Source organism: Sturnira hondurensis, unplaced genomic scaffold (assembly GCF_014824575.4).
Source record: "Sturnira hondurensis isolate 20B ecotype Veracruz unplaced genomic scaffold, ASM1482457v3 Scaffold0005220, whole genome shotgun sequence".
In the NCBI taxonomy this organism is placed as follows: domain Eukaryota; kingdom Metazoa; phylum Chordata; class Mammalia; order Chiroptera; family Phyllostomidae; genus Sturnira; species Sturnira hondurensis.
In genome coordinates this window covers 3,986,035-4,004,376 of record NW_028077851.1, presented here as the reverse complement: position 1 = coordinate 4,004,376, position 18,342 = coordinate 3,986,035, and the positions used below count along the sequence as shown (strand labels likewise).

At 40.2% G+C, this 18,342-nt stretch overlaps 1 protein-coding gene across 1 annotated transcript in view; it reads right to left on the bottom strand.

Annotated features, from left to right (window-relative positions):
* MAP3K15 (mitogen-activated protein kinase kinase kinase 15) overlaps window positions 1-17,797 on the bottom strand; it is a 93,795-nt gene extending 75,998 nt beyond the window's left edge. The window contains exons 1-3 of the mRNA XM_037046357.1: window positions 17,449-17,797; window positions 9,035-9,174; window positions 6,255-6,278 (exon numbers count right to left, since the gene is read on the bottom strand). Coding sequence (XP_036902252.1) covers window positions 6,255-6,278; window positions 9,035-9,174; window positions 17,449-17,797 — 513 coding nt within the window. The remainder of the gene's footprint in view (window positions 1-6,254; window positions 6,279-9,034; window positions 9,175-17,448) is intronic.
* Between the last annotated feature and the right edge of the window lie 545 nt (window positions 17,798-18,342).

Genomic DNA, 18,342 nt, shown 5'->3' with positions numbered 1-18,342 from the left:
ATAATGAAAGTACAAAACTAAATAACCCTGAACCTCCACTACAGACAGGCAAATTGAAGGTCCAAGAATCCTATCTATTTGGACAGAATTCTTACACATCCTAATACTATTTCCAAAACAAACATTTCTGCTGAAATTTTGTTTATAATCTTCCCTTTAGAAAACCTATTCTTTCCAAATAGCAAAAAAGCAAACTTTGGTTCAGTCCTCCTCAAATCCTAAATAATGAGGTGTGAAACATTAAGATTTTGACAAACACATGCATGCTCTGTGCTGTCACAGATGGTGACTGAGGTGGGCAGAGCAGCAGAGGCTGATGCAGGCCTGTCCACAGCTGACAGGGCACCTGATCCTTTGAGCAAATATTTAGCCATAGAGAAAAATGAATAGAACAAGAGGGAAGACATGAACTTTCAAAGCAACTGAGCACGTTTAATGAATAGGACTGAGGAGATAGCAGGAATCTGGAGTCTTGAGAAAGTAAAAATAGTCCTTTGAGACAATCTTTCATAAAGTATATGAAACTTCAAGAAATTTTACAAAAAGAAACTGGAGGTAATAACTACATTTAAAAAAGCAATTCATAAATTTCCCAATGAAAACACAAGTTCTTGAATGTTGTACTTTTGTTTTTACAAAGAAGAAAAGGCCCCAAACACCCTCAAATGATGGCACCTGTTTAGGCTTTTATTTGTGGGGAGACCAGAAATTAGAAAGAAAAACCACTGATTAGTGTAATACATGTTCAATAGTGAACCAGGCTTGGATATTTGTAATTGTTACATTTATAAATGAACACATCTCAATAATCAAGCTCATTAAAACAAATTTTACAAAGGCAGCTTAGTTTCCTACATATAGGCACATAAGAAACAGTATGCTAGGTACAATAGTATGTAAACCCTTATTCCAAACACTTCCAGTATTCCCAAAATGGATGATTCTGATAAAGTGAGGTCAGAGAGCAAAGGCCACTGGTCCCTGACACTGTGAAGTTAGGGAAGGGTGGAATCTGTCCTTAAGTTTTCAGTTCCTAACTTAGCAACTGAGATTTCCAGAAATTCTACCATCTACAATTTCACCACCATGAACAGATTGTCCTATTTCATCACTAGATTAAATAATGTGTTTTTAAAAAGCTACTATTACAAAAGTTTGATTATACAACAGTATCAAATGCCATAATTTTTAATGCCTGTCTAACATACCATCTGGTAAAACTATATATATATACACACATACATATATGTATGTACATGTATATATGTGTGTGTGTGTGTATATATAGATTATATAATATAATTTATATATAAAATATAGTACACTTTATATAGTATATATACTTTATACATATATAAATATACACTATATATATTTTATATATAATATATATACTTTATATTATATATACATCTATAGTACTATATATAATATAGTGCTACATAGTACTATATGTATATATACCAATAGTACTATATTATATATTATATAGTACTATATAGTATAGTACTATGTATAGAATATATATAATGCATATTATATTATACATATAATATAGCACTATATAATTTATAGATAGTATATATAGTACTATATAGTGTGTGTGTGTGTATATATATAAAGTGTACTTAGCCATTCTCCTATTGTTTAACTTTGTTTTAAATTTTTTCTTACTATACATTGAAATAAGCGTTTTTGCATATGGCATCTTTATAATGTGGTATTTTCCTAAGAGAAGCTTCCCAGGAGTGAAATTACTAGACCAAGTTTAAGGTTCTTGATATGTGTGGCCAAGCTGCAGTAAAAAAAGATGGAGCAACTCACACTCCCACCATTAACGTACAAAGGCATTTTAATTTATTCATCCTCTCAGCAGAGCTTGGTAGTGTTTCTTTTTTTCACATTTGCTAAGTTAGGTGGAAAAGAAATACCTTATAAATATTGAAACAGGCAGTTAATATCATTCCAGCCCAGGCACAGTAAGATGGTGGAAAATTTGAATGGCCAAGAATTGAATTCCAGCTCCACTCTATACTAGATGGATGACCCAGAAAAATGTACTTATCTATCTAAACTTCAGTTCTCTCATCCTTAAAATGGGAGCAATAATACTGTCAACTTTGTTAGGTGATAAAGGCTTAAACATGGCCCTGGTACATGGTAGGCACCCAATAAATATTAGCTATGTTCAGACCAGACAGACCTGGAGTTCTGAATCAAGAGTTCATTAATTCTTGGGATTCTGTGGACTTAAATGAGAAAAAAAGTTATATCTTTGTCATCATTTGCCTTTCATTGAAATTAGCCTTGTCTTTAATTAGAAATGTAGAGCCTTGGCTGGTGTGGCTCAGTGGACTGAGTGCCAGCCTGCAAACCAGAGGGTTGCTGGTTCCATTCCCAGTCAGGGCACATGCCTGGGTTGTAGGCCAGGTCCCCAGTCAGGGGGCAAGTGAGAGGCAACCATACATTGATAATTCACTCCCTCTCTCTCTCCCTCCCTTCCCCTCTGTCTTAAAAAATAAATAAAAATTTAAAGTACGTGTTTGTTTAAAGAAAGAGATATAGGTAACACATCTTAGCTTTAGCAGGACCTGGGACTTTGTCACTAACAGAAATTCTAGTTTTTCATAGCACATTACAGTTCGTGCAGAAACCTCAAAATAACTGTTATACCTATCACTACTCCAAAATTATGATAGATTTTCGACCTGATGTTTGATATTATTTGAGACATTAATAAAGTACATAAATTACAATATACACCTTTAAAATATTTTGATAACTATATTATCAGTATAATTGTTCTCTTTTGTAGTCCTTTATATTTATTTAAGCATTTTAAGATATATTCTGAGAAGGGGTCCATAGGCACCTCCAGACCAATAAAGGAGTCCCATGGTTCCCTCGAAATCTAAGAGCTCCTTCTCTGGATTCTTAAGCAGATTTCTCCCACAGAGAACATCCTACCTCCAGCCCTAAAATATCAGTTTCTTTTGTGGGCGTCACATATAAAGATTTCCCTGCATAACAGTTGCCTGCATTCTCCAGGACAGCCCAGGAGAGCAGATTGTGTCAGGGTCTCAACCTAATTTTTCACTGGGTTCAATCATGGCCACTAACCAAGGATGCTTAGGACTTGCCCCTGAGCTGGCTCCTATGCAACATCAAGGTTCCAGGAAGGCCAGGACAAGGTAACCTACCACACCAACACATATTTTTCTTTATGGCTAGCAGAAGGTAGAAAAGTGGGTCAATAACAACACAAATTTTATAAATTAATTCTTTGGAACAAATAAAATGTGTAAGAATTTATCCTAATAGACTTCATAATGAAACTTTCAGCTTGACCTTCCAGAGAACATTTTTTATAATATAAACATGTAATCAATCAACAAGTGGCCTACTCAGAAGACAGGAAAACATCTAAGCCAGATGGAACATGGTTTCACACTACCTAAGAGAAACTGATTGCTAAGCACTCACGGAATAATACAGACATTGATTGCTGCAGAATGTGGTACTTTGGAGCTTGTATCTTATAATGCAAAAGGGCTGCAAATCATTAGTGAAAACGGAAAGTAAAAACGCACAGAAAATTGATCCCAAGAGAACTTAGGGAGCTAATGAACAATAATTTTTTAAAAATTATTTAACATGACTATGTATGACAAAGTCAATTTACTAAGAAATAAAATCCAAATGGGGTGCTGCACTAAAAAATGATTACAAGGTTTAAGCTTAATAGATATAAATCTCTAGTCAATTAAAGGACAGTTTTTAAAATCAGCACACATGCAATTAGGGAAATACACTTTTAAAAAAGATCAAGCAAATACCACTTTGCAATGCTACTTTTCTGTATTTATCTGGTCATAAGAGGAACAAATATACAAAAGGTAAATAACAATTTCAACTGGATAATCAGGCTATTCTGCCACTTAGAGATAAATGAAGATATTCTTGTTGAAGACATGCCATGTAGTGCCAACCGAGCTACTGCAATCATCCACCTGCTTTGTGCAAACAACCCAGTGGCTCTCATAAGGGCAGGATTATTTCAGGGCTGGCATGAATCTCCGTAATTACCTGATTAATCTCATTTTATAGAGGAGGTAAAAACTGAGATGCAGCAAGATTTACTAACTGGCCCACAGAAAACCATAGAACCGAGGAAATATGATGTCCTCCTCCCCCTTCTCAGGATTCTTGCCACTGCCATTCCAGCTTAATTCTGAAATATCCTTAACCAAAGAATAAAGTCATGATGAACGAAAAACAAAATACCCCAAACACGAGTGAATGGTGACTATTATGGTATGTAAATTACATATCAATGTAAAGGAAATGAATGAGTATCACGGGACACCAACGACTTACTGAATTGGCAACAGAAATTAAATATTTATATTTTGGTTCTGACAGTGGCCCTGTGAAATGTGACACTACTCCTATGACAATCAAAAGGTGCAGAGAAAAGTTTTGTGGTTCATACTTCCATACTTCCAGGGTACCCCAAATGGCATGTAGGAAAAAAAAGACAAAAACCACTTGAACAGGAAATTTAAGATGAGATAAAAAATTTTTAAAAAAATAGCTACACTAATAAAATAAATATTCAAAAGGCAGATTTTTACATAAATCATATTCTATGTATAAAATAACATTCTCCATCTACTATGGGATGTAGCCTTCTTGTTTGAAATTGGGCCTTCATTATTAAAAGTGGTAGAAATTCTGATTCTGAACTCAGAAAACCCAAAAGATATAGAAAGAAGAAGTTTAACTGTCCTTTCACCAAAGTGTCCCTAAGCAATCTATATCATCTTTGATCATTCTGGATCTCAAGCCATAGCAAACTGAAGAAGGCAGGTAGGAAGGACCAGGATATATTGTTACTCTCAAGCCCAGGCCTAATTGTGGTTGTTAAGCCAGGTAAAAGACTTCCAGTATTATAGACAATGCAGCCAATATTGCCAATGTCTGTTTCTCAAAGAATTTCCAATTCATTAGGATTACACAGATAGCTATTTTATTGGAACAATGAGTTTATGTTAAATCTCACTGGCTTTCCAGAAAAAAATAACTACCTGGTCCAAGGATCAGAGAACCAGATTAGCTTTTTAATAAGGTGCTTTTTAAATAATATCCTAGCTTGGAAATTTAACTCTCCTTTTTAAAAACCATGAACTCTGGCTTTAGGACATGACAAATGAAAATAAGGGCTAGTGTACTTAAAACAATTCCTTCTACAAGTATTGGATGGAATATCTCATCTTCTAGTAATTTCCCTAGGGGAAAGGAGAGGTGTTATGTCCCTATGTTTCCTCTCTGGCAAGGTAATCACCCACCAATTTAGTGGAAAAAAATTTCTGTGCTTCCTAGCCTTGGAGATACATTCATTACTCTTGGGGCGCATATGACTTATGAATTTCTCAAATCAACTGATTACAATGTGGTGGATACTCAGGCACACACCTAGATCCCCCTTCAAATAAGGACATGTTGCTCCAGCTGCTGGGAGTGCTGCAGTCACCAGCCCCTGCTGTCAGTCCCTTGAAGAACTGCCTCAGTTACAGGGACACCTCATCCAAGGTCACATTCCTTCTTGTGAGGAATAGATGAAGGAATATAAAAGCCTGACCAACTCAAGCCATTCCAGCTCCACCCCATGGGGTCAGCCAAGGTTGTCATTGAGCCTGTACCACAGCTTGATTTCTCCCTCTGCCCAGTCCTGCTTCCTTCCCTCCTCTTCCTCAGCACTGATTCCAAGGGCACTCCTTACTAAATCTGTTCACTAAACTCAGTCTAAGAGGCTACTTCCAGGGGAAAATCAACCTGTGACATATACATACCATAACTTTGAAGTATGGTTATATTTTGCAAAGGAAAATCAATACAAAATTAAAGAATATCTATGGACTATGTACACTATCACAAACTACCAGAAAGCTCCAAGGTTTAACAGATAGGTTTAACACCGACTCAGCTCAGAAGGAGACTGCTGATGGTTCCAGGATCAAAGTGCGTAGCAAAGAACAAACGCACTTGCCTGACCTTGTCTTCTGCCCCACAGCCTGGATGGCTAAGTGGAGCCAGAGCTAGTGGGCAACCTGAGGGACAGGAGGGTCTAGCTATCCCCCTTAGCAACACAACCAACACACACAATTAGAAATCACTCTGCCTTCTGTGAGATTTCCAAGCAATCACTTTATGCATTTTTACATTTACGAAGTTAAAAATCTGAAAATACTTACTGAGTTTTTATGAGTTATCATATCCTGAAAAGAAAAAGAAAAGATAAATTGAATATTGTGTTTTTTCCAAAGCAGTTAATTTCAGTAAGCAAGTAATTTGTCCCACTCCATCAACCAGAGTAAATCATTTGAAACCTCCCCCATACAAAGCTTCAAATAAAATAAGCCTCTGAGAATTGTAAAATTCATTTCTAAGAAAAATTTAGAATAATTGGTTAGCTTTGGAACTACTGGGGGGCATATATGGTTATAAGAATTTTCTCATAACAATGGCAATGCTTTTGTTCCAAGAGAGTCTGAGATTCAAGTTTGGGATTCTGAATGCCCTACAACTTCCCAGTGAGGAACGTAAGTGACAGCAAGGAAGTACATGGGAAGCAACGTGGTATCCTCGGGTCTGAACCACTTCTTGACTCATCAAAGTGGAGGCTGTAGGCCACCCTCACAGATAGCTTTCCTGTGGAAGGGGTGTCACTGGTAGAATTCCTGACCCCTTACTACAGTTGTCTAGAAATTTTCAAAATCAATGACAACAATTTTAGTCAGTTAACTTAGCATGTTTGTACAGTCCTTGATAGTATCATTTATGCACCAGAAGCCAACATTTGCCAAAAAAACCACCCATAATCAGAGCTACCCCACAAAATGTTCTTTATATGTTCTGAGATTTGTTTTCTGATGACAAATGCAGATTGCTTTTTCTGGCATCAGATATAATTGACTACTCAGTCCCATTTTAGGATATATTATTCTATATAATTAAAAATTAAAACTTATCTAGGCCATGGGACTTTCCAGGAGTTCACTGAGGCACAGCTGAGAAAAAAATGTCTTAAATAAGGAGAAAATATATTCTAATTTCATGTTTCTCAGCAAAATATACTTAATGATCGACCCTTCCATATTTTCTAATTCTAATTACTTCCAAGCATAACCACCTTAGTGAAAATCAGTAAAAGAAGAAATTAATATCTAACGTAACTTAGATTGGTTTATAGACTTTTGGGAAACTATTCTACAATGTACAGTACAATAATAAAACAGTTTCTTCTTTCAATGTTATAAATGACTTCTTAAAATACAACTGTGTACTATAATTACAGAGCATACACTTATGTAGAATACATGGGATATGTAACATATATAGGTTACACATCTGAAGAAGATGATATTTCTACCAGGAAATAATCCCCAATTACGATAAAACCCAGAAAAATCTGGTTAACATCAAATTTCAAGAAATACAAAAATATCCAACTTTGCCATCACAAATTTATGATGTCCATGAAAGCTAACTCTGAACCACTGGTTATTACCTCTGGCTACACATTTGGGAGGTTAAAAAAGTTCCCTCAAGATTATAATGTAGTTGACCTGGGGACTGGCCTAGGTACTGGGATATTTACAAGCTCTCCAATTGATTCTGTGGGAGGGGATAACTGGGGAAAAGGGGGGAAGGGTTTTCAGGAACATGTTTGAAGGACACATGGACAAAACCAAAGGGGAGTAGGATCAATGGTGGGAAGTGGAGATGGTGGGGTGGGGGGAGTGGTGGGGGGAAAGTGGAGACAACTGTACTTGAACAGCAATAAAAAATAAATACAGTGAGTAACTAACTCACTGTACAATTGAGTAACTATTACTCAACAAGGTTGAGTAACACTGCTGTCAACAAACTAAGGTTTTATTCCTGAAGTGATTTAACACAAATAAGGACTTTCTGACCAACATTAAGATATTCAATAATATTAATTTATTAGCTAAATTTTGTAGCAACTTACCTTAGACATTCACATTTTGCAAATATGAGCATTTTTAAAACTACTATGTTATGTCCGGGCTGGTGTGACTCAGTGGATTGAGTGCTGGCCTAGAAACTGAAAGGTCACCGGTTAGATTCCCAGTCAGGGCACATGCCTGGGTTGCGGGCCAGGTCCCCAGTAGGGGATGAGCAAGAGACAATCACACATAGATGTTTCTCTCCCTTTCTTTCTCCCTCCCTTCCCCTCTCTCTAAAAATAAATAAATAAAATATATTTTAAAAATTAAAAAATACTATGTTATGTTGGCTCAGTTACCAGGTGGCTCAGCTGGTTGGAGCATCATCCTGCACACCAAAAGGTTTGGGGTTAATCCTCAGTCAGGGCACATACCTAGGTTGTGGGTCCCAGCAGAAGTCAGGGCGTGTATGGGAGGCAACCGATCAATGTTTCTGTTTCTCTCTCTCTATCTCCCCCACCCTCTTCTTCTCACTTTAAAATTATTTTTAAAAGGCATATCCTCGGGCAAGGATTTTTTTAAAAAGCACTACATTATCCAAAAAAAGCATTTGCATAAAACTCACAAAAGTACATTTAAAAATTCTCATTCATTACTGAGTTATGTGTAAACACACAAGTTTTCAGTTTTACTCTGCTGTAAGCTGAGGGGAAAATAACAAATACTGATTACATCAATGCCAAAACCTTCTGCCCATTTTGGTAACTGTTAAATGTTGTCTTCTTATTATCCAAATTGAGCAATAACTTTTTTAATGTGTAGGTTTAGATCAAATTGCCCATGAAAGGATTCAGAGTGGGCTTTGCTTCCCCAGTGAGCCTGGAAACATTCAGATTGTCTGCAAAAACACATCTGTAACACTGTGCTCGCACAGCAGCCAGGAAGTCTAGAACCTGTGATGGGAAGGAACTGTACGAGCAAGTCTTTGTGGTTTCAACTGAACATATACTACTACTTTCCCAAAGCGAAGTATTCAGGATAAGGTGAACCATGCCCTTTACCTTCCATGAAAGAATAGTGTCATTGTCGGTATCATAGTACAGGATCATGTTATTGGTCATGCTGAAGCTTTCTCGAACTCCAAGATGGTAGAAAAGTGAAGGCTGTTTGGAGGTGTCACTCATGTCCACCACGGCAATATCTGAGATGAACAAGGAAAGGAAAGGGTGTAGGTGAGAGAGGTGATCTGTCTCTACTTAATCTACTTTCTGGTTATCACGAATGGGGAGCTGCTGCAGTTTGCATTTCTACCACCAGCATTTTAGGTAAAGCACAAGTGAGGAATGATTTGATTAAAATTACCTACCCCATGAACTCTGGAAGAAAAGCAACAAGAATTTTAAAAAATAAAAACCAAAAACTCTTCCGTGTTTGAAGTGCTGGGAATGTAGCCTCACTTAAAAATTGCTAGTGGATTTATTTTTTTGTGTATTTTATTAGGAAATGTCATAACTGATGAATATATTTAGTTTATATGCAAAGTGTAAAGTGAAATGAAATGAAAAACCACATACCCACCATGCGGCCCAAGATACAGAGCATTATCTGTACTGCTGGAGCTCCACGTGCCTCTCCGCAGTCATAGCCCCTCCCTCCGGCCCCAGAACACCTCTGTTCTGATCTCTGTATTTACCAGTTTCTTACATACAGCTGTATATACGTATATGCATATTAAACATAATGTATGACTCCCTAAACAGTATATTGTTTAGTTTTGCACATTTTAAAACTTCATATAAATAATATCACACCATTTGTATTCTTCAGCTTGCTGTTTTTGGTGTGTCTACCCACAAATTGGTGTGTAGACCACCAATCTGTATGTCTAACTTTAGATCTTGCATTTCCACTTCAGCATAGCACTCCACTGGATGATGACTAGATGGCAATGTCTTTATATAACCTGCCTATATAACCTACATTTCATCCATTTTTTCATTTTCTTATTTCAAACTGTTGTAATGAGCACTCCTATGCCATGATCCCAGCTCACATGCCTGCCATCAGCTTGACAACGTAGCTCAAATGCCTATGGAGTTGTGTCTTACAGAGACCTACTCAAAACAGGAGAGTGAGACCTCACAATCAATACGTAACATATTTAAATTTTCCCAGGAATACTGGACACCATTCCAAAATTCATCATTTTCAGAGTGTATAAAAGCCCCAAATTTGACTGCATGAGAGATTCACATGCAGAGATTTTGGAAAGTAATGTCCAAACTTATGCTCACACTGCTGTGACTCACAGGAAGTCACTGAAAATTCCAATGAAACAGAACAGAAGCAAAGTGAATGAGGTGTGAAGAAAGGAGGTGTCATGCGAAAGTCACCTGAGTACCAGGCACAGCTGGCTCTGCACAGAGGCACTGGGAGACCTGAGGCCAAGTGCCAAAAAGCCTTGGGTGGGCCTTTTATTCTCCAATTTATGGACTGGATGCCTGCTATATGCCAGGTATCATGCTGGGTACCAGGGATAAAAGTGTGAATGAGGCATGATCCCTTTCCTCAAAAAAAAGTCTAACAGGGGTGACAGGAAGGAAATGGAGGTTAGAATCACCATGAGGAGGGCTAAAGTAAGAGAAACAGCAACCATGGCACCCCTGGCTGGAGAGCAGTCAGGGAAGGCCTGGACAAAGTAATATTGCCTGGGACCTGAGGGTACATAAGTTACGCAAATCAGGGTAAGGATGAGGGGATGGAAAGGAAAGGGAAGGAAAGGGTGTTGGAGGAAGAAGACAGCAAATGAAAGGGGTCTGAGGTAAGATAGGGTGTAGGTGTTCGGACCACTGCAAATCATTTAATGGGACCAGAATACCCAAGAAAATGAACCTGGAAGGGTAGGTAGGGACCAGGTGGTCATGGGGGTCTGAAGGCCATGTTAAGAGGGCTGCCCTCTACCTTGACTCAATGGGAAACATACGGTAGGGTTGGTTTTTTTCCCACTTTTTATTATGCACAATTATAAATATATAAAAGTAGACAAGAATATAATGAAACCCCTGAACCCCTCTCAACTCCCAAAACAATTATCAACTCACAGCCAGCCTCCTTGTTTCATCTCTACTGCCAGCTACACCATCCCCTTCCATATTGTTTTGAAGCAAATTTCAGACAGCATATTATTACCTCCCTAAATATTTTATCATGCATCACTAAAAGATGAGAATTCAATGAAAAATAAATAAATGTCAACAGTATCAATGACTCACCTAAAATTAAAAAAAAAGAGGGGTTTAAAACAGGAGACTAATATACCCAAATTTACTCTTTAGAGGCGGTTGCTCAAGAAAAGATGAATACATATGCTGAGGAAACATTTTACAACCCATCCTAGTTATTTATATCAAATGGGTAACTGTTCCCCACAGACAGTTGCTTGGAGTCTAAAATCACACTGCAGCTGCACAAATTAGACATTTGACCTATATGATTGTTCCCTGGACTCTATTATCTACTCAAATTAAACAGAATGTATTTCCTAGTGATGCTATTAAGAAATGGCGATATAGATGTTAATTTCACAGCCATGGGGACTTCTATAATTAGTTAATAAAGGAAAGAAAGCAAATGGAGAAGACAAAGGAGAGAGATGGGAGAGGACAGGGATAAAGGACAGCAGCCCCCAAGTTATGCGGACCATTTTCATAGGAAACATCCACCATCACGGAATAGCTTGTCACCGAATAGATTAAGTTTTAATCTGGTGACATGAGTTCCTTCTTTTCCTTTGCCTTCTCAGCATTCCCACTCCCAGGAGAAAAAATAATGAATATAACATTGGTTGTGTCTAAATGAAAAAACTAGATTTTAGAATAATTTTCCTGCCAAAGGCATTTTTAAAAATCTGATTACCCTTGTGGCAACACCGGCCATCCAAAAGCTGCCTAAAAACAACAGAGCCCAGATTTGCTGGACAGGAGGCACCTCTATTAATTTCAATCATAATTAAGATCTTACTTCATCTACTGCTGCTCATTTCTAGCAGACTTAAGGGCAGGCAGGTCAGTGGAAAGAACATTGTGAACTATCATTTAAATCCAATTTTCCAATCTCATAAGCAGGAGACAACCTATCAGTTCAGCATTAGGAAGTCAAGAAATCCTTACCAAGTGCCACACTGGATGGATACTAGTTTCTTGCAGCATCAATTTTCAACTGAAAAGGTGGGTAGAACAACAGGGACATCAGGAACCTCTACCTGGTCCCCTATGTTTTGCTTTCCAGTATCTTTTTTGTAAGAATGACCAAAAAATCATTTTTATAACTTTGTAAGTATGATCAAGATATGTCCACTACCTGTTTTTTCAAAAGAAAAATGCCATGTATAAGCAAACTATGTTTACTCACTGAGGTGAATGGACTCATTGGGGTTAATTGCAGACCGCTCACAGTGAAATACTTGTAATACAAAATGTTAGCACGACTCGACTCACTCTAGCTTTCACTTGTATGTGTTGCTCTTCCAGTTAACAAGGCAAATACAAAAACAAAAAAGTGAAGCATTACACTGCAAGCTACGGTGCATCCATTACTTTAAGTAGTATCAATATCATCAAAATAATCTGTGATGTCACACACTTAAGAATCCTGACTCTAGGCTCCCTGGCAGCCTTTGAATACATCATCTCCATATTTTCATCATCACCTGAAGGTTCCTTCTCAGCTTCCTTCAACCCTCTTATAAAGCAATCTGTTTTGAAAAAAAAAAAGGCAATCTGTTTTGACATGACTCCCTTTGGCAATTTTTTTTAAGACCTATTTCTTGGAAGGCTTTTCTGACCTGGTGACAGTGACCTCTTCTTCTAAAAGGTCTGTGTCATATGTCACCTTTGAGATGAGAACAACTTTAGAGAAAAGTAGAGCTTGATGTACTGCTAGCACACACTGCAAACTCTGAAGAATATGTATCTGAAAAGGTATTGGAACATCTTAAGTGATCTCTTTAACACTGTATGTTTTATTAGCATTAAAAATATATTTTTATATTTCAATAAGTGTTATCAACAGCACAGTTTTCTGTATACAACAGCTGAGTGTTCAGTTAATATCTGATCACTGTGGCTAATTGTCAAAGTCACTTCTGAATGGATCAGAAGCACTTTGAAACCTGGCTAAAATGATTTACCTAGTTGTTTAAATGCAGTTCAGTGAAACAAGCTAATAAATGCTCTTTACTCATCCTAGTCGGGTGACTCAGTTGTGCACCATCCTGTACACCAGGGGGTTGCACGTTCAATGCCCAGTCAGGACATATATCTAGATTGTGGGTTCCATCCCTGTTTGGGGCATGTACAGGAAGCAACCAATCAATGTTTCTATCTCACACTGATGTTTCTCTTTCTTTCTCCCTTCTTCTCCAAAATCAATAACCATATCCTCGGGTGAGGGTTATTATTATTTTTTAATATTTATTTATTTATTTATTTATTTATTTATCTTAGAGGGAAAGGGAAAAGGAGAGAGAGAGAGAGAGAGAGAGAGAGAGAAATATCAATGTATGGTTGCCTCTCGTTCGTCCCCTGCCAGGAACCGGGAACTGGCCTGCAACCCAGGCATGTGCCCTGACTGGGAATCGAACCACGATCGTGTGGTTCGCAGGCCCGTGCTCAATCCACTGAGCTACACCAGCCAGGGCCGGGTGAGGATTATTTTTTTTTTAATTAATTTATTTATTTATCTTTAGAGGGGAAGGAGAGAGGGAGAGAAACATCAATGTATGGTTGCCTTTTGTGCGTCCCCTGCTGGTAGTTAGCCTGCAAGGAACTGGCCTGCAACCCAGGCATGTGCCCTGACTGGGAATCGAACCGCGATAGCCTGGTTCGCAGGCCCGCGCTCAATCCACTGAGCTACACCAGCCAGGGGTTAGGATTATTTTTTAAAAAAGCTCTTAAACTTGTCTCATAGTCATGCTTTCTCAAAGTTTGTTGAATAACAAAATGTTATCACACCAACTGCCTTGAACCAGTAATTCCTTAGAAACTACCATTATGAAGAGATTTAGGGTATAAAAGAAATTTTGTTTAATTTTGTGAGATACATATAATAACTCAAACTAGACTACAATATTCCTTTGTTCATTGGTTCATTTATACAAACTATGGTTGAGAGAGATAATCAAAATAAGTCAGATCTGCAATTTTATTAACTCATACTAGAATGCACAACTTTTCCTCTCACAACTTGGCAGTCTAAATAATAAATATGTGTTTAATTTAACTAAGCATCTAAATTATATTTCTAAGATGGCTGGAATATAGTTGCTCTTATAAATATAAACCACTACTACCACCCTAGACATTATCAGAGTCTTATTTATAGTATTAATTTCCACCATCTATGAAGAAGGGTTGGCAGAGCAAACCTCAGACTAATGCCTAAGGAATAAAGAATGAAATTCTTGGCCCTGGCTGGTGTAGCTCAGTGGATTGAGTGCGGGCCTGCGAACCACACTATCGAAGTTCGATTCCCAGTCAGGACACATGCCTGGGTTGCAGGCCAGTTCCCAGCCGGGGACTCAGGAGAGGCAACCATACACTGATATTTCTGTCCTTTTCTCCTTCCCTTCCCCTCTAAAAATAAATAAATAAAATCTTTTAAAAAAAGAATTTCATTCTTAATGGAATTAAGCCTGAACTAAGATGACTTTACAGCATGTAGAACTAGAGGGAGAAATATTCCCCAGAGAGATACCTGTCTTTAGAATTAACATTGTCTACTCTTTGGGTTTTGCTGAGTCAACACTGGAGGAAATGTAAACAGTATTCTGGCTAGTAAATAAATGTTTTCTGGAATTTGGGGGAAAATTCCTTCAAAGCAGAGGAGGGGGCTTGATAGAAACTTTACTGTCCTTCTCCCCTATATTTGGATACTGTCCCACTGCAGCAAATAAATACAGGGAAGAATCTGACTGATACTACTTCCAATATGTCAGTCTTACTTTACTGAATTTCCATTTCCATAATCAGGAGGAATTCTGAGGCTCCTTCCCCAATTGTGTTCGATAATAAATTTATTTGGTTTGCTTTGCTGTGGGAGAAGAGTGGCTAATGCTGCTCTCCTTAAAAATTATGAAATCTGTTTTACATTTCTTCCTTTCCTAAAATTTTAACTTTTCTTTTTGAAATAAAGCTCCATTAATTTTCATCATATATGCAAATATTAGAGCACCCAATATGTATATCTTGCACTGATATGAAAAATAGCAAAGAAATGACAAGGAAGGAACAGGAAAGCAGAAGGGAAAAATAAAAATCCCTTAATTTTTTTCAAAGAAAAAATACTTACCCTCCTCGACAAGCATTTTTCTAGAACCGAACTGTCCAATGGGACCTTCTGCCATGAGAGAAATGCTCTTTCCAGGCCTGTTGAGCACCTGAAATATGGCTGGTGCAAATATGGCCTGGCTTTATTTTATAGCACTTTAACTAGCTAAAATGTAAATAGCCACTTGTGGCTAGTGGCTACCATAAGGGGACAGTGTGGTTTTAGAATTTTTACAAAAAGACCCAAAGTGGCCCTGGCTGGTGTATGTAGCTCAGTGGATTGAGCACGGGCCTGTGAACCACACGGTCGCGGTTCGATTCCCAGTCAGGGCACATGCCTGGGTTGCAGGCCAGTTCCCAGCAGGGGACTCATACATTGCAGAGGCAAACATACATTGATATTTCTCTCCTTCTCTCCTTCCCTTCCTCCCTAAAGATAAATAAAATCTTTTTTTAAAAAAAAAGAGCCAAAGGGACAGATTTGTATCTTTTGAGTGCAAAATCCAAAAACTGTGAGTGGTAGAGATCAGAGAGTCAGAAGAGGTGGTGGTGGAAGTGTGTGTGTGTGGGGGGTGTCATCTGTCTAATCAATAAATCCACTTATTGGAGGTAGGTACAGCCTTCGTGAAACCTATGAAAAAAACTTTAGTTCTTGTGATGTACTGAGAAATAATGTATTCAAGATCAACCAGAGGAGATGCATGGTACAACCGAAAATTCTAGGCAATCTGGACCCAGACAGAGCAAAAAAAATGCAACTTGCCTGTTGCCTAGCTTTGGAATTGAAAGCCCAAGATTTCTGACTGACTGAACCCACCAGAACGAAGGGCCCTGTTAGTAGATAAAGGCTTGTTACACACACCCACGTACGTACACACACACCACTCCAGAGAAGCAAAGCCACTGCACACCAATTTTTCAGAGTTGGCACCAGCAATCAGGAGGCTACAGTTGTACCTAGTGGCAAAAAGGGATATTTAACCGTTTAGGAAAGTGTCTGTTCAAACTCCAATTTCAGAGGAGAATGAAGAGAAGTCGAGAAAACCAAGTGGTTCCGAGTGAAGTGGGCTCGGGAAAAACCTTTCTAAAAAGATGTGCTGAACAGTATGCTCAGAGTGGTCTCAGACATGTCAGGAGACTTTTCCATGGGTCCAGCTGCCACTTATTTGCACAAACCTCACACCTTACCCTCTTCCAGCAGGTGAGGCTTTACGCTGCAGAAAACAGAGCAGTGTCCCCTCTGCAAAGGATGAACGGTGATAAACTTAGCTTACTACTGCAGCATGGTGTGCCAGGTATATTAAAGAAATTCATCCATCACCCTCCCACAGGCTTCTAGGTTTAGGGTAGGCGCTGTTACTTTCTCTTAACCAGCGAAGGAATGAAGGCCCACGGACACCTAGGTTAATTACTGTCTCGAAGACAACGCTCATGGACATCACCCAAGTGCCACAGGCTTGTCGGATAGATTCCAAAGGGCTGGTAAGGGAAAAAGCTAAGCAACAGTCCATTCCACACTTGGAAAAACTCTTTGTCAACCAAAACTCCCGATTTTAAGGCTTATGGCACACTTGTCATGCTTACATACGTAGTATTTCATTCTCGAGCGTTTGTGCATTATGAAGTAAAAGTCTGGCGCACTGACGTTGGGGCTAGAAATTAAAGTGCGCAAAAGAACACTGGGCATTTTTTAAAGTCAGCCTCCTCCCCCTACACTCGATTGTAACACACCAATGCCGAAGGCGGCTGAAAACGGAATCCCATTGGTCTGGCTTCAGGCGGTCTAGAAGCTTCCCAGGTGATTCTGAAGTGCAGCCAGGGTTGGAACCCGCCGCTGTAAAAGGACACGCAGGGGCGAGAAAGTAAAAGTTGGCTAACCGGTCGGGAGAGGAGAGCGGCGTTGTCTGGGTTAGACATTAGCCGTTTCTTGGTCCACCCGATGTTTAAGGAAACCGAAGCATAAAGGGGTCTAAATGCCGGCGGCCTCCGTTTTCCCACCTGTAAAAAGGTTTAATGCCACCTACTCCCCCCTCCCCCAAAGGGCCGAGCGTTCCCGTCGAAAGAGCCTGGGCGGGTACTAAAATGGCGTACGTGCGGGTAAGGAAAGCCGGCGGGAGCGGGACAGCGGGGACCGGGGGCGCCTGCCTCACCTGCTCGGTAGAAGACGTCGAGTACCGCCGTGTCCCCGGAGTCGAGCTCGCCGAACGGCACGCTGCTGAGGCGGACGCCCTGGGCCTCGCAGGCACCCACGAGGCACCGGAACGCTTCCGCCTCGTGGCCGCCCGCCGCGCCGTCCTGCGAGCAGCCGTTGCAGACGTACACGGCCCCCAGAGCCCGCTGCGGCCCGCCGCGGCCCTCCACGCTCACGGCCGCCCCGTCGGGCGCCGCCGGCCCCGCCGGCCCCGCCGCGCCCTCCTCTCCCGGCGGCGGCGGGCGCCGTGGGGGCTCGGCCGCCGCCCAGAGCGCCTCAGCCGGGGGTCTCCCGCGGCCGCTCTCCATCGCCCCACGAGACATTCCCAGGCTCCCAACCCCGCGTGAGTCGCTGGCGGCTGCGCTCGCGGCGGACCACGAGTTGTCCCGTCACCTGCTTCTCAGACGTGGAAGTGAAGCGCGCGCGCCAGAGACCTCGCGCCGGACGCTCTAACGGTGGGGCCCCCTAGCGCGGGAACGAGAAGCAGGGGGGTTAAGACGTAAAGGGGTCTGGGCACTCGGCGGGCGCGGGGTGGTCTGGGAGGGCGGGGGGCGGGGGCGGGATTAAGGAGGGCGCCCCCTGCAGTGGCGCGGCCCGGAGCGGAGTGGGCTTGTCAATTTCACGATGTCGAGGGTTGCCGTCTCCCCAGCCGGCCAACTTTTGTTTTTCTCGATGTAATTCGAGCATTTTCAAATAAAATAAGAAGTCGTTCAGAGCGCTGGTTCGATGCAAATAATAGTGAATTCCAACCTAGAGGTGTAGTTTTAACCCAGAATTGAGACACGATGATGCTTACTTAAAATGCCTCCCATTTTGTACTTTTTGTCCCCAGTTGCCGAGAGCATGGCCCTGT